Genomic DNA, 24,072 nt, shown 5'->3' with positions numbered 1-24,072 from the left:
TTTAACTTTAGTGGTAGCTGATCACAGGCTACACACACCAATGTACATTTTGCTCAGTAATTTATCTTTCATAGACATAGTCATCACAACTACTGTGATACCCAAAATGATATCTGTGTGCATAAAGAATGACATGGCCATTTCCATTTCAGGATGTTTTTTACAAATGTACTTCTATTTGTCATTACAATCAGTTGAAAGCTTTCTTCTAACTGTCATGGCTTATGATCGTTATGTTGCTATATGCAAGCCTCTGCACTATAACACTATTGTTACCAATGGGGTGTGTGCTCTCCTGGCAGTTACAGCTTGGATTTTAGGGTTATGTGGAGCTTCAATTGCCGTGATTCTTGCAACACAGTTACCTTTCTGCAACAACCAAGTGTTTTTTTGGTTTTGTGACTACCCACCTGTGGTGAGACTTGCCTGTATGGACACCACATTTTTATTAGATCTAGCTCTTGGACTTGCTCTTGTAATAATCTACTTCCCATTCACAGTCATAGTTTGGTCATACAGCAAAATCATTTTGTCAGTTTTCAGAATTGGATCTTCTGATGGGCATCTTAAAGCCTTTTCCACCTGTTCTTCCCACCTCATTGTTGTTCTTACCTTCTACCTAGCTCATTCCTGTGTTTACATTAGTGTAAAGTTTCAAAACGTTCCTCAAAGAGCCATAATGGTAATCTCTATTGTCAACTGTTTCCTGACTCCTCTAGTTAATCCTATTGTTTACAGTTTCAGAAACAAGGAGATAAAGAGAGCTTTACGAAAACACTTCCCAAGAAAAAGAACTTTTCCTTGAGAACCAGACGTTTCTCTACGTATTTTGTCCTTGAATGGTGACACCACTGATCTTCAGTTCTTACCCCGGAGGTCTGGTGTGACTGCACCTCAGCTTTTTATGACTCCTTTTGTTACTAAAGAAACTATCTTAATGTTACTTGAATTTTCAGGGAAGGCTGGGTAATTCAAAATGCATTCAAAGCTACAAAAACATATGCAACACTAAATTGTATCATATTACAATACTATTTAATGTAATAAGAACATGATCCTGGGAAAGGCTGTATTTTCATATTTTATTAATACAAAAAATAAAAGCTTTTTTTTCAGCAGTTAAATATTTTCTACGTGCGCTACAGTTTCTCCTTCTGTATTATATTAACAGTCGAAAAAGTCTGAAAACATATTTTGTGTTTTCTTCTTTACTTTAATCCCATGGAGCTGTTTGAGTTTGATCATTAAAGTGTTTTAATGTAAGAAATATATACTGTATATTATTTCCAGCTCTTTGCAGAGTGCTCTATGCTCGATAAAAAAAATATCAGTCTGGATTTGCTGCAGTTCACACAACCTTCTGCACAGTGCTCCACTTTGTCTTCAAATTCAGGCCTATAGTAAATTCCAAATTTCCTATATATGTTCCTAAATACTCTGCCTGAATCTGAGCTTAATTACAGTGTGTAAATGCACAGGTTTTTAAATTAGTACAGAGGCAGCAGTAAGCTTTAGTAAACTTCAGTAAAAGAGAAATATGACTCCGGGCTTACACCGAAGTCAGCTATTTGTAAATATGGAGTTTGAGTAGGAAGCATGCATAGGCTGCAAAAAAAGAGGTTAAGGTTTATTCCATTCTAAAAAGGAAAAGAAACACAATGTTTCGGCTGTGGAGCCTTCTTCAGTTGTGGACACAACTCACACCTAAAGAAGGCTCCACAGCTGAAACTTTGTGTTTCTTTTCTGTTCCATTCAGCATGGAATAAACATTTACCCGTTCCTTATTTGTACATATGCACATGTTACTCAATCAATACACCATTGTCATATTCCATTCTTATATGGGATATTTACTTTTAATATAATCCTTTCAAAAACTATCACACGATGATAATTAAACTGACAAGTTTGATTTGTAGAGACACACTTCTTGATTGCATTACAAGCTGAAGTTCTGTTGTACCGTTCACCATCCAGATAAATGAGAGGCAATTTGTAGCTTTTCCATTTCAAATCAGCACAAAAAACAATACATGAATCTAGCGTAAACTGCCTCCTATTTAGAATAACTCAAACTTTCAAAGGTTTCAAGCATATTAGAGTGAAAGGAACGCTGCTCTGATGTATTTAGAAATGTTTTTAATGTATTGTTTCTAAGACATTTAATGGAAAAGCCAGCACACTCACTAAAAGGAAGTCAATGTTTACAATGCTACAGCTCTGACATCATAATAACGAACAAAAAACAAATTGCAAAAAAACACAGAGAAATTACCCTATCCAGCTAATTATCATATATTTGTTCATCATAAATCAGAAAACCTACAGTACATCATAAACATTGTGGAAGTTATTACAGCTTTCTTTAGATGACTGCTGTCTGTCAAAAGGTTAGGTCAGCTTTTAAAACCTTATTAACCTTAAGACTGCTGAGATGTCATGCAGCACAATAGCTTTAAAAAATGTCTCACTTCAAACACAAATTGTATTACGTTCTCCTTAGTGCTTTAATTAGTGTCTGTATACAAGGCCATGAGGAAAGAAATTCTTGATCCTTAATTACAGAAACTCTCCTTTAAAAGCTCTCAGTTAGAACCTTTTTGAACTTGCTTTAGGATCCCAGGTAATAAAATATGGAAATAAATAAAAGTAAGTAAATAATTGCAACATAAAATCAATGTTGAATCTTCATTCCAGGGCTGCGGTGGTGCCTGTGACATGTTCAAAGACAATTAACTCAAAGGCAACAAGTTGTAGCCTCTTGAGTATATCAATCAGTCATGAATGATCAAAATTAATCAAAATTCTACCAATATGTTCAGGCAATATCCAAAATCTGCATATTTTCATTTTTCAAAAAAACATACAAGCATAGGGTAACATTCTTTTATTGTCCAGTACATAAAAATATAAAAGCTAATTCTAAAAATATGGAAAAGATTCTAAGGCAAAAACAAATTGTTTCGGAACTGTATAATAATTTATTAATGCTTTTCAAAAACAACGTACAGTGGGTTCAAGAATTTATTGACACTCTCAATAAAGATGAACAAAAATATGTATAAAAGAAACAGATAATGACTTATAGTAGTAGAAGAAGAGCAGAGGACTTTAGGACATACATTACAGAAGCCTATTAAGTACCTTAAAAATACTGCAATAAGCAAAGAATGACAGTTGTCTAATCTTAACGAAATACAGGCATGTATCAATATTTCGTTAAGATTAGACAACTGTCATTCTTTGCAACTCTGCAATTTCCCTCACGGGATCAATAAAGTATCTATCTTCAGCATCAGACAGAAAGAGCAAGAATCTTAACCAAGCAATGTAATGCAGGTGGAAGATAATCTTATGCTGTTACATATTGTACACATTCCTGCTATACTCTCAGTAACAGTGACACGGTCTGAGGCAGGAGACTGGAATCAGGTGCAGGTTCAGGAAACAGGCAAACATGAAAATGTCATTTGAACTGTAGTCAGAATCAGGCAGAGGTAAAGTCAAGGTAGAGGAAGCCTCAGAGCCTTCAAGTACCAAAGGAAAACAAGGAAATGATGGAGAAACAGCAAGCCAGGGTTAAAATTACAAGCACAGTACAGGGGCAATCTTGGAACAAGTTGAGAACGCAAGCACAGGCAAAGCTTGGAAGATAAGTAACTGAACACTAAGAGCAGTAACAAACAAACTGAGACTAAATACTGGATTTAAGGTGGGTCTGAAATACTGGATGTGAAAAGAATCTGACAGGTGGCACTGCTTGCCTTCCATACCGCATAGTTGTGGCTACCAACTGAACGACAGAATTGGCATGGTTAGCACACCCTCCCCTCAACCAGTGAGTCTGGTGTGATTGTTCTAAATAAAACAGGGACAAAAATAACAAGATTTCTAACTTCCATCAAAGGTTTGATTTCAGCACCAGCACCAGCAACAATGGAATCACTAATTTTGCAAAAATGACCTGCATCTATCTACTACCAAATTGTTACCAATGAGAGAGCCAAAGATGTTGTCTCTTGCAAATTCTTCTTATTTGGAACAGTGCAATCACTTTGAAGTGTCAAACGTGTCCCTTTTTCATAAGTTAGAGCTCATTATGAGGCTTTCTGCCTGTCAGAGATTGTCATCTTTCATGTACTGTATTTACTGCGCATACTGTACATCTCAACTGTGCAGCTGTCTGGCATTCCTCCAGGCAGTGTTCCTGCATCACGCAGGCAATAAATACTGTCTTATTCTCAGGTACAATCTGAAAACATGGGTATGAACACCTTGACAGAAAATACTTTAGAAATATTATCCATTTGGGAGGTCTACAGAGCCCTTTCATCACTTTTGAATCAACTTAATCTTAATAGCTTTTAAAAAAAACATGAAGCAGCCCTAACATTCAAACCCATAAAGCTTAAGTCATAGAATCTAAGATAGATGCCCAGTGCATCATCTTACAGCAGAGTGCAGATTTCTAAAAAAAACTGTGTCAGGAATTTGATTTTTCCATAAAGACTGTTTTGCTTACTATGTAATGAATTTCACCCAAATGTGGTTTATAATATTGAATGACCCTTAAACATCTTACATCTTGCATATCTCTCGTCCTCTTCAAACAGTGATGAAAGAAATGACAATACAATACACAAACTTGTAGAAAACATCTCATTCGATGTCATTTTCAAGAAAAACAAATTAAATTGTCCTTTCTATATGTATACTTATACAGGTGCAGCAGGAGTAAGGTCACCTCACTTCCGGGAAGTTCAGTTCAGACACTTGGATTTCAATGACTCCAATGTCAGTGCACATAAACAAAGTCAGCAGAAATGGAAAATCTAATCTTAGAAGTTAGCATTCTCTGTTTTCATATGCTTCAATAAAATATGACACAGATTGGTACTGTGCTTCATATTCTATTATTTACAGAACCTGTGACAGCAGAAGTAATTTTGCTCAAAGTTTAAGAATAAATCTTACATTAATGGATTATTTAGAACAAAATACACCTGTACACCTGTTCTTCTTTTTCTAGATAATTCAATATTTTATATTGTAACGCTCCGGGGTTCAGTCGGCCCCCCACCGTCGGGGATTCAAACCCGCAACCGCCAGCGTAGCTCAACAGGGACCCAGCGGCTTGAGCTAAAGGAAGTTCTCCCTTCGCCCAGGGGCTGCGGGCCCCTGCTATCACAGGGGAGGGCGGTGACGTCACCGCTCTGGTAAGCCAGCTCTTTCACACTCAATGGTGGCCGTATGCGTTACACTCTCCCCCGCTTAACTCGCCGACCTCAGCGAAGGGCTATCCCACCCCACTCTGACACCAATGTAACACTTCGGGGTTAAGGTGGGCGCCCTTGCCGCCGCCACATCAGGTCAGCCCCCCACCATCGGGGACTCGAACCCAGGCCTCCCGCGTCACTCAACAGGGACCCAGCCTGTTGAGCTAAAGATAGATCTCCCCTCAGCCCAGCGGCTGTAGCCCCTGCTATCACAGGGAAGGGCGGTGATGTCACCGCTCTGTTAAGCCGGCTCTTACACACTCACTGGTGGCCGTAAGTGTTACACTCTCCTCCGCTTAACTCGCCGACCTTGGGGAAGGGCTATCCCATCCCACTGCTGACACCAATGTAACGCTATAGGGTTCAGGTGGGCCCCCTTGCCGCCGCCGCATCTGGTGGGCCCCCCACGGTCGGGGACTCGAACCCAGGCCTCCGGCGTCACTCAACAGCCTGTTGAGCTAAAGAGAGATCTCCCTTCAGCCCAGCGGCTGTAGCCCCTGCTATCACAGGGAAGGGCGGTGATGTCACCGCTCTTACACACTCACTGGTGGCCGTAAGCATTACAATATGTTTAGGACAATGGTACAGTACAGGTGTATGGCTGAATGTGGTAACTTAATCACCATTGCATGGTATCCAGACACTTTTTTGAGGATGGGAGAGGACTTTCCACAGGTGAAAAATTATAAATATAAATTTCATCCATTTACTAATTTTTTTAGACATATAAATGTAGAGTAAATCATACAGTTATACATATACATACTGTACACTTACTGTATATGCATGAATTATGATATAGGAAACTGTTTAAAAGGTTCGTGTTATTTACCTTTTTAAGAAAGGAGCGTAGATGCCTAGCATTAACAATAATATGTCGCGGTTCGTTGCATTTAAACAACACTACACAACACAGCGAAACTACGATGTGCAGAATACACACTCTGAAATGAACTCTACAATCATTAAAAAAGGACATTTACAGGATAATCGACAAGCGAACTGAATTCACATAACTGGCAAAGGAACAGTAAAACGCAATGCACATTCACGATACATTTAATCGCGGTTTTCTAGTTACTACCGCTACTGTATATCAGATTTTCTGTATAATCCCGGAACAATATGCAATGAAAAGCAAAGGCAAGGGTATGTAAATTTACCTTAGGCATTCTGCCGTACGTTTAAATTCTCATCCTCTCCTATTGGCCTCACTTAATTTTCTGTTTTGTTCTAACTTGGACAGCCCGATAACCTGGGTTTGCTGCTGATTAGGCACGAGAAGATTGTGTTACTTTGTGTACCTTCAAAGCTGAGGCCAAAAGACAACTCAATGAAACAAAATTAGTATTAAGTATTCACATGGTTAACAGCAAAAGATATTTATGTGGAATCTAGAAACCGAGTAAACTGAAAAAAAATCAGTGTTAAACACACCAAATAAAATATTTTAGAATCTTATTCGGTACTGGGGGATTGGTACAGTACACTGCATAGAGAGTTGTTTTCCTGCAGAATGTATAGCTCTGCATCTTTTAATCCTAGCAAAACAGGGCAAGATTTATAAAACTCTTGCAATTGCATTTTCACTGCAAATCCTTATAGATTATTTAACAGGTATTTAAGAATTATTAATGTTATTTAAGTACAGTAGCTGTTTTTTCCAAGTTCATATGTGTACAAAATAATTGACAAAAAGATTTTTGAAGACAGAAAGTGTAAAGTCAAATACACAAAGGACCAACATAGTGTCATCACAACTAGAATTGTATTATGTATTTGACCTATTAGGTATTTTATGTATTTGCCATTTAATCAATTATTTAATTATTTAATAAAAACTTTCCTTTAGGTACTAAATGGAACTAAAATTCTCCCAATATGTGTCAGTGAGTTTTTATTTCTTGTCCTTTTGGAGGAAATGTACTGTTTTTTTCTGTTCCTGCAAACATTATAAATACAGTAATATGCTAATTATAGACCAATTAAATGCATCTGCAGCCCAATAAAAAGAGTACATTAATAACTCTGTGCATTTCAAGAGAATTACCAGTAGAATTGCACAGTGCTCTTGGGCAAGATTCTGCTGTACAGGAACCAAGTGAACAGACTTGCCTTTATGCATTTAAGATAGTAAGGAAAATTCAAACTACAGTTAAAGTAGTCTTCAAAGGGTTATATCACAATTATATATAATTGTCCAACATTAATGGATATTCACACTCTGCTTATTTTGTTAGTTCAGACTTGACAGCTAAATTGGCAAAAAGCTGCCATGCCGTGACTTTGTGTTTTGGGGATCAGTACCTCGTAATAATCTCTCCATCTCGTGATCCTTTCAGAAATTGTTCAATTTTCATGATGATGGTGTTTAAGATGTACACACACCTGGCATTACAGAGTAAACCCTCATACAGGGGATTTTTTATTGGATAACACTGACTTTAATTCAATTTCACGAAGGAACAACCAATATTTAATATTATTTAATAATTTAATAATTATTAAATTAATAATTTAATAATAATTTAAGATTATTTCTTTATTTTTCATGCAGAGGGTTATATGCATTTTGAGAGCTCCTTCAAACCATTCGATTTTAGTACTCAGAATAAATAATTGATTTTTATCAATTAAAATGGAAAGTAGGTTCTAGTCATTTGTAGATGCTTTTAAATTCATTCGTTTTACTTAAACAGGCTGACAGCAAACATTCAGTAACCAAATCACCAGAGTATTGTCAGCTATTCAGAGAAAGTCACCACATGCCATTACATTAAATGCCTGTCCAAAAACTCATTTTTGTGTAGTTTTTGTGCTTTGTCCAAGGACTGCTTGTGCTTGACGTTTTCCCTGCAATTGAACCTGGTGTTGAAGTTTCTTTCCATGGCATCTTCTTTTTCTGAGACAATGGAATGTTTTGTCATTGATTCGTGGCCAGCAGGCAAGTTTTACAGTTGTACAATGATCTTCATATAAGTGTAACCAAAATGTACTGCAGATGCTACTTATAGATCCTTGGCACATTACACTTTAAGCCAAAGTGCAAAAACCAGTTATTAAACATCTCAAAATATGTGAAGTGTCCAAAATGTATGTACTGTTTTGTAAGGACTTGCAATCTGCACTTAGGTGTTGCAGTTGTTTTTCTACATAGCACTGCTTGTGCATTATGACTGCCATTTAGCCCTTCTAGTGCAAAGTACATTGCTGAATTGCAAATATCTTAAGCTTCCTGCCTCGATGGTTCATATAATCTTTGTACACATTTTTTCAACATGAAATTGGAAGAAAGTTCAAAGTTGTTTCAATAACAGAGAAGAGTAAGGATACGGTCATATGGACTTGGGGTATGAACAATTATAAGTTTAGAATGAGATGCACATTTTAAATATATCATTCCAGAAAATAGTTTTAATTATCATGAAAAAAACAAAACTGTGATGTGTATTGAGTTAGAGTTTGTAAGCACATGCACCATTACACCATATTTCATTTCATGGAGCTTGCCTGCATATGCTAGCATTGTGACATGACAACGATAACCTATATTTTTTCATATACAAATTAAACAAATGTCAACTAAAATGTACTGTATTAGTGATTGTAACAAAAAATGCAAGATTAAAAGTTATCTACATTATAAAAAGGAAGGTACTTTATTACATTTTTCATAATACACATAAGTAATACTTTCAGAAAGCATATTTTCATTCTTTTGCAATTCAGTTATTTATTGGTTTTTGGGACATTGGGAAGGTGGTTCTTTTGGCTTGATATTCGCCAGAAACTGGTTGCTCAACCTAATTCGGAACAGCATTAGAAAGTTGGGAGAAACTACTTGGTAACAGTGCTCTAAGACTTAGACCAAAACAAAAGTAACCCCTTAGTTTCTTACTGCTTTCCACGGATGTTTACTACTGAGACATTAATTTTCCAACTGAATGGTCAACAGTCATTTCAATGGTTTTTGCCTGTTCTTCATCCCTCATAAGGCCTTTCCCATGATGAGCAAGCTCATGAAGAACACCATGATGAAGAAGATCCACATGAAGAAGCGGTCCATGACCTTGGCCACCTTCTTCCACTCACCAGTCCTTTTCTGGGTGGCCCTCTGGTCTCGGTAGAAATTGGCGATGTATTCAATGTTCCTTAATAGCTGCTGATGGTGGCACAGACACTGGGCTTTGCAAACTGCCTCCTTACCTTTAACACTTCCTCCTCTACCATTCAAGTCTCCGTGGTCTAAACTGACAAATGTCCCCTCCTCCTTCCAGGAGCCGTAGGTTTTGGTGGGGTGTTCCCCACCAGTACCATCGGGGCTCACACCCTGCTCTATCTCGTCTTTGAGGGCCTGAATCTTTTGAGCCAGGCCCTCTTGACTCCTCCTCACCTTCAGCACAAAGTCGTCTTTCCTGGCTTGTCCATTCATGGTCCAGCCCGTGCTGGTCTGAGAACTGGGCTCTGGTTTTTCGGGCTGGGGGCTGGTGCAGTTCTCACCCACTTCATACACAAAGAAGATTCTGGCCATATACTGCAGGATGACCTTTTTGGCCCATCTGGGTACTGGCTTGGCTTCCGGGCCGCAGTGGTGGATATTCATGATGAAAATGGTCAACGCAGTTGAGGCAGTAATCATGGTCATTGTGGCAATGTAGTATTTTCCTATGGGAAAAGGAAAATAATGTTTTTATAAGGCTCGTACAACAGAAAAACGTAGAGGCATTTTTTACACTACTCAGTTCAGGTTTTTGTAAGTGCCTTGAGAATGTTCTAGATTGAAAAGTGCTATAGAGAATACTGATTGATTAATAAAGCAGTCCTACTATCCATTCATCCATCCATTTTTTACTGGTTTATCCAACACAGGGTCACAGGGGAGCCAGAGACTGTCTTGGCAAGTAATGGGCACAAGGCTGGATACACCCAGTACGGGGCACCAATCCATCACATGGTACTCACTTGCACTAGAGCCAGTTTTTCCAGAAGCCAATTAACCTAAAAGTATCTCATTAGGCTGTGAGAGGAAATAGGAGCATGCAGAGGATGTGCATTTTACAAGCACAGGGAGAATATACAGACTAAAGCAGCCCAGGGCCCATGCTAATAATCGCTGCACCACCGTGCCACCTCATATTTATCATGTCAAATGTAATTCTTCAAAGAAAATCTGTTTGTTTTTAATTGCCACTTGTGGCGATAAATGACTTCAAACATAAGAGTGGTCACAAACAAGAGATGGCCATTCAAACTCTCTAGCTAATTGATCTGAGGATCATTCAGCTGTTTCTTGAAAGAGGCCAGGGTATCGGCTTTAACAACATGGCAGTGTAGCTTGTAATACATTCCCCTCCTATACAGTTCCATACTTACTCCAATTAAAGAACGCAATTTAAAATCAGAAAGGTTCCTGATGATAGCCAGTGAAATTAAGCACTTTCTAGCACTGCACAGAAATGAACTGACAATTTTTTTCAATTCATTAAAGGTTCAACCATTAGTTTAATATACCTGAAGTTACAAACATGTAAAGTTTACATCAGCCCCAGCTTTAAATTATTCATGCATCTATTACCATTTTGGTCCTGAAAATAAAATAATCTGAACCTAAAGGATCTGTATGTCAGCCCTGTTTTGTTCTCATTCATATCTTAGTATTATCCCACAAAGTAATTCAAAATTCCTATAATTTCTGAATAGTTAACCACCTTTGCTCAATGTTAATGGCATCATGTTGAACTCATTGGCTCCTGTATGTCTACATACCAAGTTAACAGTATAGAATTTTCATCTTTACATTTTTTTCATGCTATATTTCTCATTTTTGTGAGAATTCAGAGATCTGGTTTAGCCTGTATTCCCACTACAATTATAACAGTCAATATATTTTATATAGAACTTTAGTCACTGGAAAATCAGAAACAATTATTATTTACAGCATATGTTTCTTCCTCATTTATTTTCACTTGCACTGAAGTTGCTGACTGCAAAGTAAACACTCATATATGAGTTTCTTCAATAAACAAAACCTCTTCAATAAACAAAACTATTGTTTTAATACAAATGCAAAATCATAATACTTTAAAAAGACACTTTAAAAAGCCTGTCGTTTACTTGTTTTAAATATCTGCCCAGGTCTCAGCCTGTCTATAACCCTTACCCATATAACTAGCCTTTAGATGAGCCCAAGGAACTGATGCAGTCATGTCTAACTGACTCACCAATGAGTGGCACATTCTCCGAAGGGGGCATGCTCTCAGCAACCAGCAGCTGAAAGACAGTGAGAGCCAGCAGCACAGTGACTCCCAGGGAAACCTTCTCCCCAGAATCTGCAGGAAGGTAGAAACCAAGCGGGGCCAGAAAGGAGATCATGACACAGGGGATGAGCAAGTTGAAGACGTAGAAGGAAGCCCTCCTCTTCAGATTGAGAGTGTAAGTAACATCGGGGTAGGGATCAGAGCAGCAACCATACAGGATAACACTCTTCTTGGCCGGCATGCCTAGGACTTCCCACTCCACATTCTCCACGAAATCAGTCAGATCCCCGGTGTCCAGCGCATTCAGGATATCGATTTGATTGCCATTGTATGTCCAGGAGCCAAAGGTCAGCCGACACTGCTGGGCATCAAAGGGGAAGAAGGAGACATCCACCTTGCAGGAGCTCTTGGTGATGGCTGGAGAGTCCCACATGATCTGGCCATCATGTCTGATCACCACGTTCGTCTCCATCGAGCCCGTGAACTGGTCATCGGCGCTGAAACACAGAGCAGTCACAAAACCACCTGCTGAGAGAGGAAGGGCTGCAGAACTAGAAATGGCATCTCGATACCCTGTTGTAAACTGAATGCCCAGGTTGTTGGTTAGGGGTTGTTCACTTTTGTCTTATATGTCCTGCATTGGTGTATAATATGAGTAAAGACATTAAATATAGCTGAATTGTGAAAGGACAGGTGCAGTATGTAGAGCACAATTTTAATGGCATTATGTACCGCAACTGAAAGACATAATTCCTCATAACCAAGCCTCTAAATTAACCTCACAAAAATGACTGCAATGACAGATTTTGCAAGATCAGACGATTCTAGCATTCATTTTTGCCTATGTGGAACGCTTGCCTTTTACTCTGTATTGTTTGCATGCTGGGTCTTTCAGCAAAACAGAAAGTCCCTTTATCAGGGACAAGCAGACGATGTACACTATCATGAAAAACCTGCAATGCAGTGAGTACCCCCTGTGAGCAAAACAGAAACAGCATGAATTTTTAAACGCAAGCAACCCGGTATATTGAAAGGCAGAGCCACTTGGGTCAGAAAAGAAATCTCATTGAATCACCTGCATCATCAGTACTGATCTTCAGACTCTTTCATTTTTGTTTTTCATAAACAGCCTTGTTGTTTTTAGTACGTTTATGCAGCAACCCAAGTTTACTTTTAAGAGCACATGAAACTTCATCAATTATTTTTTTATTATCTAGACCTCTGTAAACATTACATCCCCAAGCTCTCATCTACAGTATGTAAAAAATGCCAGGAGCACTTGGTTTTCCCCTAGTGTCAAAGCACACAGGATTCAGTAACAAATCTGTATTAGTGTCAAATGTTACACCAGCAGAGTGAGAATTATTTTTTGGTATGGAACATTTAGTTCTGGAACCACTGTTGACTCCAAATGTATTCATACCTTTAATAAAAAGTAAGTGAAAGCTGATTTTCACACAAAAATAATTGGAAGTGTAGACTCAGTATTTGTTGAATAAACAATAATTTAACGTAAAAAACGGAGATATCCAGTATTCCTTCCTATAGCATTTTAAATGGTTCAGACCCTTCGCCATAGGGATATTTCACCATTTCTCCATTTAGAACGTCTCCCGTTCCTTAATATTATGCAACTTGTTAATGTCTTTAGTTCATGTCACAAATACTCTATTCATGGATAAGTGGATCTGTTGTAGCTAAGGATCTGTGCCTGTGGCTGGAAGGTTGCTGGTTCAAATCCTGTGGCTGGCAGAGGAATCCTACTCTGTTGGGCCCCTGAGCAAGGCCCTTAACCCCAACTGCTCCAGGGGCTCTGTACAATGGCTGACCATGCACTCTGACCCCAAGCTTCTCTCCGTCTGTGTGTCTCATGGAGAGCAAGTTGTGGTATGTGAAAAGATGAATTCCTAATGCAAGAAATTGTATATGGCTTATATAGTGATCTTATCTTATCTGAATTGCAGTCCAGACATTTTATTGTCCAATCAGGAATATTCAGTTTATGCTCCTTTAACCATGTGTTACTAGGTGCTTTGGGTCTTTATCATGCTGTAAAGTCCACTTACGACCAAGCTTAACCTTCTAAGCAGAAAAAAACACAAGATTACCTAAAATATCCGATATACTTTTGGAATCCACCTGTCAATAGAGTCTAAAAAGGATACCAGAATCACAGGCGTCAAAATATGCTCTCTCTTTACAGAAGGGATGACATTCTTTAGAAACTTGAGATTCACCACTCTGTGATGATCTTACCACTGATGAGACTGTCCAAAAACTCATTTTGTATGTCACCCAGCCACATCATGTGGTCCCATCTGACCTGGAGTCAAGTAGCTGTTGTTTGGTAGACTCGTGTCTTTACTTTTTATGGTGCTATGGGATTCTGCCCCAAACACCAGAATCATTAAGTGAATTTCAAATGGTAGTTTTTGAGAGCTTTGTTTTTCTAACCTTCCTAGTTGTTGCCATGACATTTGAGTAAAACTTCCTTAGCTTCCCTCTTTGGTGGGATAGCAAACATCCCACTGAGCTTGATGTCAGTGATGACCTCTACAGTCATAACTGGCACGGCCAACTGTATGGAGATCAAATAACAATTTGCCTGTGTCTGACAATTCTCTGATCTTCCCTGTGCTGATTAATCATGCAAACTTTACTATTTCTATGTGCAGCCTCCTTTTATATCTAATGACTACCAAATAAATATAACATATAATATAATGTTCTTAAAACTTCGAGGACCTACAATACCACATGACCACAGAGCACTGCTGTAGTACATTTCCAGCAAGTGTTTACAACGAATATACAGGGAGTGAATACATTCAAACTTAAGTGTATTTAGGAAAATATAGAATTAGTTTTGACAGCTTTGTGATGCTCCTTACTTTCTTATTTTTTTCATATTTGCATCAATGTTCATTGATGCAACAGATACCAAACATATACTTCATTTATTTTCTAAATCCAGCTTTCAGTTTGATTATATCAAAGGCTTGGACAAACTGAAGACAAATCTGTCTGTTGTATTAGGATTGAAAAATAATTTATCGCTGGTATTTGAAGATATGAAATGTTAATATGAAATCCCATTAAAGTGGAGACATGTTGGAACTGAAAACCCCTCTACAGGAGATTAATCAAATAATGCCACAGACCAGATAAGCACATCAGTTAAATACCATTTTCTCAGTCCCAAATATCCCCTGCTGGCAAAAAAAAAAAGAGATTTGTACATAAATTGCACTTCTGTTCAAATTTGGCCTGTTCACAAAACCTGACCAGTAACAAAACAAAAATTATTAAATATATGTATGTACTCACAGTCATCAGCCACAGCGCCATGGTGGGTTTCTGGATGGAAGCAAAGGCACAAGGAAAGCAAAGGCAGAAGAGCTTGTCTTCATTACTTGCTCCCTGTTTTCTGTTTTCTGCTTTTTATCAATTCGTTACTCTCAGAGTGCTGGAGACCACTTTATCTGGATCTGAGGAGTGATCGTGTTTTCGGTACACTTGTTGTAGGCTCTGTAGCCAAGCTCTGTAACTGCAGCTGTGGCATTGAGCCAAGGCAGCATTTACAGAAACAGTTCTGTGTGTTTTTATATGTATCGGGCACTGCAAAGATCTACAAAAAAGACATTTCGGCAGACAGTACTTCCATTCTATGGTCTGGCATGCTGCTTGTGCCTGTGCAGTTGGCAGTTGAGGCACATTCAGCTCTATAGTTAATAAGCTCTCAATGCCTGTGATGATGTTTAATTTTGTGTTAATTCATATTAGCTATGTTTTGAATAGCTTATGCAAGAAAGTACATAGGGGGAGTCTTGCTCTCCCCATATTTAACTTTACAGGTATTTTTTAAGTATTGTCTTAATTCAGCAACTGGCAAGAGTAACTGCTTTATTGCCTCCAAGAGGTTACACAGGCAGACCTTCTGAACTGCCTCACTATTATTTACAGTGTTAATACATTACACTGTACATAAACGTCAGTCTTAACTTGATTACTTCCCACTGCAACACAATATGTGTTGCTTGTAATCAATCCTGTTTTATGCTCAAGTAATACCAAACCAATTGTCCTTTGTTACATATCTGGTAAACCCCTGTAAAATATAAACTTTATCATTTGTTTTTACGCTAAACATTAACATGAAAATGATTGTTCTTGACTGTGAATTAAAGTTTTGACCATGAATTTTAAATTTTGTATTAAAAAAACAATATTTATCTGACACGATTTTCTATTTTTTGGTTCTTGACAGCTTCGTGCCTTCTCACATCAAAGCCTCCTCACTAGGGTATGTTATTTGTAAGACAGAAATATCAGAACTTACAGTAAGACAAAGCTGAGGTCTCTGCACAATCTGAGTAATGTTGCTGTAAAAAGCAGAAATATTCAGCTGCGAGGACACTCCCTTGAAAAAGGAGCTTCTAGGAGTGTCCTCCTTGTGCCTCGACAATGTGGAGGGAGAGAATGAGGAAGGAGAGAGGTGTGGGGCGGACAGTTGAAAGGATGGGGATCAAACCGATGATCTTAATACCAGTCCGACCTACTTGTTATATAGGACTATATCAGGTCTCCATACATAACTACTAGGTATGCGGATGGTATCAAGTCCATCATAATCATCCTTATTCCAGGTGAGGTATGCATCTATCCACACCTGTCGGATCCACAGGTATGCTGTGAGGATCTGGTTCCGCTCATCCTGAAACAGAGAGGAACACTTACAAGGACAAGAGTCTTCTTTATGAGTCTGTCTGATACTTACTTTATTGTCCCAAATGGGAAATTTGCTTTGCAGGCAGGTAAAGACATAACACATTACACAATATATTTAACACACAAGGCATTTAACAGATGTACGATGAAAAAGAAAATATATAGACAAAGTAAATATACAGCCAATGATCCAGATTGAGCAGGTTAATAGCTGTGGGAATAAGAGAAGATTTAGTTCTGTTGCTCTTGAATCTAGGCAGTCCAAAGTACCGCTCAGAAGGATGGAGCTCATATTCACTGTACACTGGGTGGTCAAGGCAGTTAATGATTATATTGGGCTTCTGCGCCATTTGCTTGATGTAAAAGTCTGAACGCTGTAGTTGTTGTTGTTCACCAATAATTTTGCTGGCTACAGTACGTTCACAATCTTACTCAGTCTGTTTTTATACAGATACACATTCTATAGGGGTTAGCACACCAATAATACAAAGTAAATATTAATACTTTAATTTAATTTAAGATTTCATTAATAATTTCACATAATATTAATTAATTATCTTAATTTTCATTTTGTGCAGGTATGCTACTGTGGAAAAATGGCATGAATATCGCCAATTAATTCTAACCTCTAGTGGCATCATGCAATGGATTAAGCAATTTAAGCAAAACTGCTCTGCTGGTGTAGCACATAAGACTGCTGAAACCATGCAGCAAAACCACTTCCTTAATCTGAAGCATCATGGGAACATTCTCACCATGTCGATGATCTGGGACAAGGTGATCTGCAGAGTGACGTTCATGGCTTTATCGGTGTCCTCCACTGGCCTCAGTGCACTTGTGTAGTTGGCAAACAAATCATTCAGCAGCTTGTGGGCATATTTCCCTTGGGCTCCCCAGCAGGCTGTCACAGAGAGAGTTTTCCCCATTTTAGAGGCATATTCTGGTAATACTCCTGTCTGCAATAAATTATTTCATTGTCTTCTCAGTTCCTTGTTAAAATCACCACCTGGGTATGTATTTGTTGGGGGATACCAAACTAGGGTATTATATATTTAAGCAGGAACAACACTGTCTCAATAATCATGATTCTTTGTGACCCAACTTCCAATTTATACTAAGTGGTTTAAGAGGGTGTATGTACTGTTATGGAGGCAAGGTAATTAATTATACACGTATTCAATTAATTTAATCATACTGGTTCTTGTATTGCTTACAGTACATCTATTATCAGTTGTTAACAGGCCCAAGTCCACATTAATTGTTGAAGTTTTCTGTCTTGATTCCGTTAACAATACTTCAATTCCTATGAGAACAGAATATTTTTTAAACATCACTTTAGTTTTCCCTAAGAACTACTTTAATGCCAGCTCTGTGAGGTTCTAAGACTCACAGCCATTGCTCTTTTCTCTGTACTGTAAATGCAGTTATAATATGAACCGCAAGGGTGTTTTTGGCACCAGTAACACTGAAATCACGATATTCTAAAAATATAGGACAAATTATGAAAATACTTCTGTTTGAAGTTGTGTCACATCTTCTGCACAGTTTGCTCCATATTTAAAAGAGATATTGTTTAACTGGTAAAGATCAGAAAGAAAGAGACTATGAAAGCAACTGAACTAGATGATCAATCCATAGAAAGAATTCAGGGAATGGAGATGAAGGTAAATTGACATAATTGAACATAATACACAATTATTATTAAATGTGCCACAGAGTTCAGATGCTGTGAAAATTCACATCCCACAAAACATAATGGCATTAGACACCAGGCAACTATCAGAAGCACATGTGTCTTCACAACAGATGGCCCTGGAAGATTCTAATCACAAGGATGGATTCAGGAGCAGATTACATATCTGTCATGACTATGCATCTGTGGAGATCAGGTAAATCCCTGCATTGTGAAGCAGCAGTAACAAACAGCTGTAAGTCTCATTAAGTTCTCTGTTGTCTGTTTATGTCTCCATCCATATGTGCATTCCCCGGGTATCAAAATAAATCACTGCATCCCAGGAGACAGCTGTATAAAACCAAATGGGAACTCTAACATGTCCCATGACATTTCCAATTACACACAATAATCTTTGTTAATCCCTTTTGAATAACGATGACCACCATAATCCTTAAATACCAGAAACATGCCAAAGCATATTTGTTAAAATGTCACTGTTGTCCAGCCTGCACCACAGAGGAAGTATTTGGCTTTGTGTGGCTATATCATACATATGGTATCATATAGAAAAAGCCAATATTAATCAATTTTATTGCTCGAGGGGGCCTTCAATTTAATAAGAAAAAATCACTTATTATAAAGTGATTGAAACCTCGGAAGAAGAACACAAGTATTCTTTTGCCATAATTAATTATACCTTTGGGACGGTTTTGAGTTATGCTTCCTAACTCTCGTAGTTAAGAATAATGTAGTTAGTGGGGAGCAAGGTCTTCTGCCACAGCCTGTTAAAAACAGAGCAGATGATAAGCCTTTTTGGAATTTATAGATTAGAAATTACATTCTGCGCCATGTGGCATCAGAACATGCCAACGACAGCTGAAGGATTACTGCACCATGACTCAAGCCATTTGATGAGAAAAAAAATGGGTCATTTGCTGGTTAACTGGTTACCTGACTTAGTTGAGCATGCAGTGCGTTCCCCACACAGAAGGACACGTCTCTGCCACACACCTCTGCTTCTTTAAAGTGGAAGGTTTATGTAATGAGAAAGCGTATAGTAGGTCAGCCTACATGCTAATGAGATATGTTTACACACCACAGCTGCCAGATATGGTATTGACATTCTCCTTCCTAGAGCCCTGTTAAACTAATATCACATCAATTTCGAAAAGAATAGAGATGTTATCCCAGTCTCCTGGACAACTTCCCCCCGGTCTTTACCAAGCATGGCCCTCTGCTAATCCCCATCAATAAATTGGCTTAATTACTCTGTTCTCCTCCCCACTGATAGCTAGTGTGTGGTGAGAGAACTGCTGCACTACGGCATTATCCAGGTGGGACTACACATTGGTGGTGGTGAAGGAAAGTTCCCCATTGCCTGTAATGCGCTTTCAGTGCGAGAGTCTAAAAACGTGCTACTGTATATAAATATAAGGAATTATTATTAATTTCAAACTTTTTTTCAGAGGCAACTGCAATTTTTTTTACATGAGTGTGTTTTATAGTAAATTCAAAGTGTGTTACCAATATTACAAGCGTTTCTCTACCTTATCATTGCTGAGGTTTTACTGCTGCAGGGCAGTACACACTAGCCAAGCACATTTAATTCTTATAGCAGCCCTGAATATGAACCTATTTCCTGTGTACGGCAGAGAGACCTTTAACATATTAGTGAAGACTTATGAGAGGTTCAATGAGAGTATAGCTTGTAAAATATTGCTCTTTGCCATGCTAAGTAATTAGAGATGTTCGACTCACAGCCTTGCTGGAGTGTGTGCCGATATCATTATTCCTCAATACCTGGCATGAACATTCAGATAGAATCACTGCAAAGACAGGGAATAACTGTGCTTCAGGCTTTCTCATTTGTACTATCTGGGGAAGTTTGATTCTGAAAAATAGGGCTTGCAGCAGTATAGTCAGTCAGCAATTTACACAGGCACTTTCAATTAACTGATGCCAGGGGGACTGAAGACTCTAATCCCTAATGAGGCAGTTAACATGCCCATGATGCACAAACTGCCCTTCACAGCTGGACAAGATGAGACATTATTTGCCTGAACAATTCAATAGCTGCCACGACCAGATGGATAGAATTGTCTGGATAGAGGTGTTTATATGTCTCTTTACTGAAACTGTTAAGTTTTCTCTCTTGGTTCTTTTGGAAATGAAACAAAAGGGATCTTACAGCATAAGAGGATGAGCAATTAAAATAGGAACTAAACTTTGTATTCTAGTCCACAATTGTAAGCTGAATCATTGCCAGGATTTGACAAAACCAGAACCGCTTGTGAGAGCATACAGTGTGCACTGGATTACATGAGATCACCCAAAACAAGAGGCTCCAGAGCTGAGATCCAAGGGAAACAGCTGTGGGTGTGTAGATGAAAAGAGACATGGATCATTTCAGATAATCCAGTCAATGACATCAGAATCATAACGCAGCACCTAGACCAGGAACATACAGTATTTAGAACTGACTTAACTACTGTATGTTGCATGCATTTCCCTAAAGATACACTGAATAGCAATGCATTTTTTTGCTTATGATGTCTTGATGTCTTCATTTTTTAGTACTAACTTTGAAAATATTATCAGGAGTAAAATCGGAATAAAAGTAAAAACATGACCATTTATGTAGTCATAATCTTAATAATAGCAGTATTAGCTGTTGACATTATAATTATTAATGTTAGAAACTATAGAGATTGGTCTAAATCAACAATTCATTAATAGTAACAATAATAATTTTAGTGTCTGCATTATGGCAACCTGGTTTTAATGAAATTGCATGACAGCTTATTGAGAACATGTGTGACTGAAACACTGACTCTCAGAGCCTAGACTTGAGTGAAGTATGACTTTGCATGCTGAAATATTACATGCAAATTCATCTTCCTGGTTTAATATCAAATAACTCATTAAGATTACCAGAAAGGCAGAGCACATGTTTATCTTGTCTCACAGGAAAAGGAAGTTACCTCTAAAGGATTCAGTTACAGACACCACGGATCACGAGATCAGCCCACTGCATGTTGTACTTTATACCAGTTGCTTTAATCACAAGTTTAAATGTCAATGAGTTTTAGATGCAAAATTTAACAATTGTGGGGGTATTTTTGTGGGATTTTAAAGCTGTTTTTGCTGCTATTCACATACAGTTATGTAAAATACCATGTCAGATCTAATTTATCAAAGCGAAACAAGTTGATACTTAACACTTGTTGAAAAGCTGTCTGTACTTAAAAATACTGAAAAACAATTTCTTTTGTCTGTAATTCCTCTGATGTGAACTGAAAAAACACATAAGCTTTTCAAAACAGCTGCATGATGAACACTTCAAAAACTCTAATATTAACTTAGAGAGTGGATTTATGGGACTATACAGTAGGTACGGCATAGATGTCTGCATTTAAACCTTTCTTACTGAGAAAGCTGTATTTGTGCAGGTCCTATTGCTGAAAGACTCAAATAAAGCAGGTAAAGAGAGCCCTTCTTATCTCCTGAATGAGCAGCCTTAAGCCAAAAGCTTCCAATTTATCCCAAAGATCAAAAGAGACAGGAACATCAGCCTTCCAGTCTACTCATCATTAGTTTAGTGGTGAAATAAGTCACATCAGCAAGGTCAGGTGTTTTGTAATATTTCACACTTTTATGAATGCTTCATAGTTATGGCATATTATATTCTAGGAATAATGAATAGCACCTATTATATTGTAGACTGCACTCTCTTATTTTCCCATCACCTCTGGGAAGTTGAGTCAAAGAACAGAAGAGGCACTTCCCCTCATTTATTTATTTATAAAGCATAGCTACAGCACCTGGTGGAAACGTCTTATCTTGTGGTTAGTTTTAGCATCTGGTTATATTATGTTAAGAGAGTTCTGAGCACTAATTATTTACAAGCAGGTAAGGGTTCACATTTCTGGTACCAGAGTTCCAAGCTTTTTCCTGGAGCACAGGACATGCAACATTATTGTGTAAATGAAATTGAAAGATATTTCCAGTAAAACCACAGCCCATCCTGGGGTGCACATATGATACCCATCATTGCTGATAATTCTTAGATTCAGAATGTGAGTAGCAGACCATTTTCTATTTATTTATAATTTATTGACTATTCTGTGCGTCTCAGTTTGAGCCAAATCCTATTTAGAGATAAACACCCGAGTTCTGATGTTTATCCAGAGGATGAGGATATGCGTTATGCCATTCTGCCCAAAACACATCGCAGCTAGCCATGCGTAATTTTGGAACCACAGACAACGATGTCCTAGTCGGGATTAACTATGATAGTAGCTTTAGTTTTACAAGGTATAAATACCTGACTCAATACAGTACTACCACAGAACGCGAAAACGTCACTGATATTGTACCAGTAGCAGTCTACTTTCGTAAGACAAAATTATTTCTTTGACAATCAGCTTTGTCATAGATTTAACCTATTAAAAAATAAAGATGCTCTTCTGATAATTCTGTTAAAACCAATGGTTAGTTGACTCAAAATAAATAAAAACAGTTTAATAAATACAATGGGATGCTAGGTAACGTCTCGTAGTAAAGCACAACCCCGTGGGGTAACAAAATCAAACTTTGAAGAATACTGTGTGCGATAATATGTGTACTTCTCAAAAACTACGCCTAACAAAAGACCGCAATTCCCGTTTTCACACATCTAAACAGACTAGCAATGTAACGCACAATGCGCAAAGCGCTTCGAAACTCTGCTGCAGGGTACCAAGACAGAAACGGTAATCAAATTCAATCTGCAATTCAGAATGAAAACGGACAATACCTGGCAATAAATTCAAACAGAGGAGGAACCGCATGGTTACTCTCACTGTCCATACTCTCATCTTGCTGGAAACAGGAAGAAAAAAAAAACTTTTATTCCGTCTTCAAAACGTGAGACAAGGAGAAAGACGCATTGGAATTGAACATAATATATACTGGAACTCGGGAGCGGAGTCGCAGAGCGTAGTTCTGGACAGGCAGAAAGGAGGGGGAGGAAGAAAGAGAGAGAAAAGCTTTTTCCCGAGTCCTGCCTGGACAATGCGTTGCGCTGGCGGTGAAGAGACGGACGAATAAGACAAAATCGACGGGCTTGATCGCGCTATCATGTGTTCTGTCTGCAGGGCCCTTTATCGTTATGACGCAAATGTCCTTAGTTTTCTTTTTTCTGGGGCCCCCATGTCTAGCTATCTTAAGCACATCCAACCGCCACCGCTGTGGATTCAGACGACATAAAACGATACGTACCCAGGAATAAAAAATATTCAAGCTTTGTCCAAGGATTAACTAAAGATTACAGGACTATTCTGCCTCCTGTCTGGTTCATTCTTCTTTTTTTATTTAATTTCCACCGAACCGTATTGAAACGTTGTCCAGCTGATACTCCCTGTATCATAAATAAATGACACTTTAGGTCAAGGCTAAAGTCGGATTTAACTATAAAGTTATTTCAAAGTTTTAATTTTAGCTTCTAACTCTACATAAAGATATTTCTCAGTGAAAAATGTCTGGAGTCAAGGCTACTCTTTCACTGTATAGTAGCAGGGCTGTAAATAATGAAACGGAGAGAAGGGTCATTTGAATTATTTAGCAGGAGAAGGTACTGGCTAATTCCTATGTAACGGTAACCTCAAGAAACTTGTAGAAGACGCACTCATGGAGGATCAGGTAACAAATGGTTAAAGGCAAAAAGCTCACTCAAATCCTTGTTCATAAGCAATTCGAGAGTTTTTATTGCTTGTATTTTAGGTTTAGAGTATTGTTAACTTTTATCTTCAACGCCAACATTTCAGGACTAAGGACAGCTACAGTATGTGCGCATCAAGTTCATTGTAAAAGGGAATATAATATCAAAGGCTCATCTGGAGTGATCAATCCTTTTTGTTTCGTAATGAAATAATTACCGTCGCCTTTTAAGCCACCTGTTACATAGTCTAGAAAGTTACAGCTAGGGATATCTGTTCCTCCTAATATTTCTCTATTAATGAAGAACAATAAAATATGAAAAATTAATTCAGTTTTTCATATGGAGGCGCGTTTCACACGTTTCATTAGACCATTACGGATTTACTTTTTCCTAAACGTAAAATCCAAGCCATACGGAGATCGAATGACGTAGTTGATT

The 24,072-nt window shown here is 38.1% G+C and overlaps 2 protein-coding genes across 2 annotated transcripts; one reads left to right on the top strand and one right to left on the bottom strand.

The window, feature by feature from the left end:
- Nucleotides 1–217: 217 nt before the first annotated feature.
- Nucleotides 218–7,410, top strand: LOC102693281 (olfactory receptor 10A7-like). The gene is made up of 2 exons (XM_015341292.2): nucleotides 218–774; nucleotides 7,344–7,410. Exons 1-2 carry the CDS (start codon nucleotides 218–220, stop codon nucleotides 7,408–7,410), a joined length of 624 nt encoding a protein of 207 aa, XP_015196778.2.
- A 1,497-nt stretch (nucleotides 7,411–8,907) lies between these two features.
- chrna10a (cholinergic receptor, nicotinic, alpha 10a) lies at nucleotides 8,908–23,180 on the bottom strand. The gene is made up of 5 exons (XM_015341143.2): nucleotides 22,732–23,180; nucleotides 17,017–17,162; nucleotides 16,093–16,247; nucleotides 11,498–12,030; nucleotides 8,908–9,941 (listed from the first exon to the last, which is right to left on the bottom strand). Exons 1-5 carry the CDS (start codon nucleotides 22,790–22,792, stop codon nucleotides 9,265–9,267), a joined length of 1,572 nt encoding a protein of 523 aa, XP_015196629.1. The 5' UTR covers nucleotides 22,793–23,180; the 3' UTR covers nucleotides 8,908–9,264.
- Between the last annotated feature and the right edge of the window lie 892 nt (nucleotides 23,181–24,072).

This window comes from Lepisosteus oculatus, chromosome 5, assembly GCF_040954835.1.
Source record: "Lepisosteus oculatus isolate fLepOcu1 chromosome 5, fLepOcu1.hap2, whole genome shotgun sequence".
NCBI classification, from domain to species: domain Eukaryota; kingdom Metazoa; phylum Chordata; class Actinopteri; order Semionotiformes; family Lepisosteidae; genus Lepisosteus; species Lepisosteus oculatus.
The sequence above is the reverse complement of the archived record's forward strand: the minus strand, read 5'-3'. Positions and strand labels throughout refer to the sequence as shown.

What these genes read in the sequence shown, in the direction of transcription:
- LOC102693281 (XM_015341292.2), top strand. Translation starts at nt 218, where the DNA reads ATGGCTTATGATCGTTATGTTGCTATATGCAAGCCTCTGCACTATAAC. An exon ending in ATAAAGAGAGCTTTACGAAA is followed by an intron (nt 775 to 7,343) that starts ACACTTCCCAAG and finishes GAATTGCACAGT; the next exon opens with GCTCTTGGGCAAGATTCTGC.
- chrna10a (XM_015341143.2), bottom strand. Translation starts at nt 22,792, where the DNA reads ATGAGAGTATGGACAGTGAGAGTAACCATGCGGTTCCTCCTCTGTTTG. An exon ending in TGTCCCAGATCATCGACATG is followed by an intron (nt 16,248 to 17,016) that starts GTGAGAATGTTC and finishes TCTCTGTTTCAG; the next exon opens with GATGAGCGGAACCAGATCCT. An exon ending in GGAGAATGTGCCACTCATTG is followed by an intron (nt 9,942 to 11,497) that starts GTGAGTCAGTTA and finishes CTTTTCCCATAG; the next exon opens with GAAAATACTACATTGCCACA.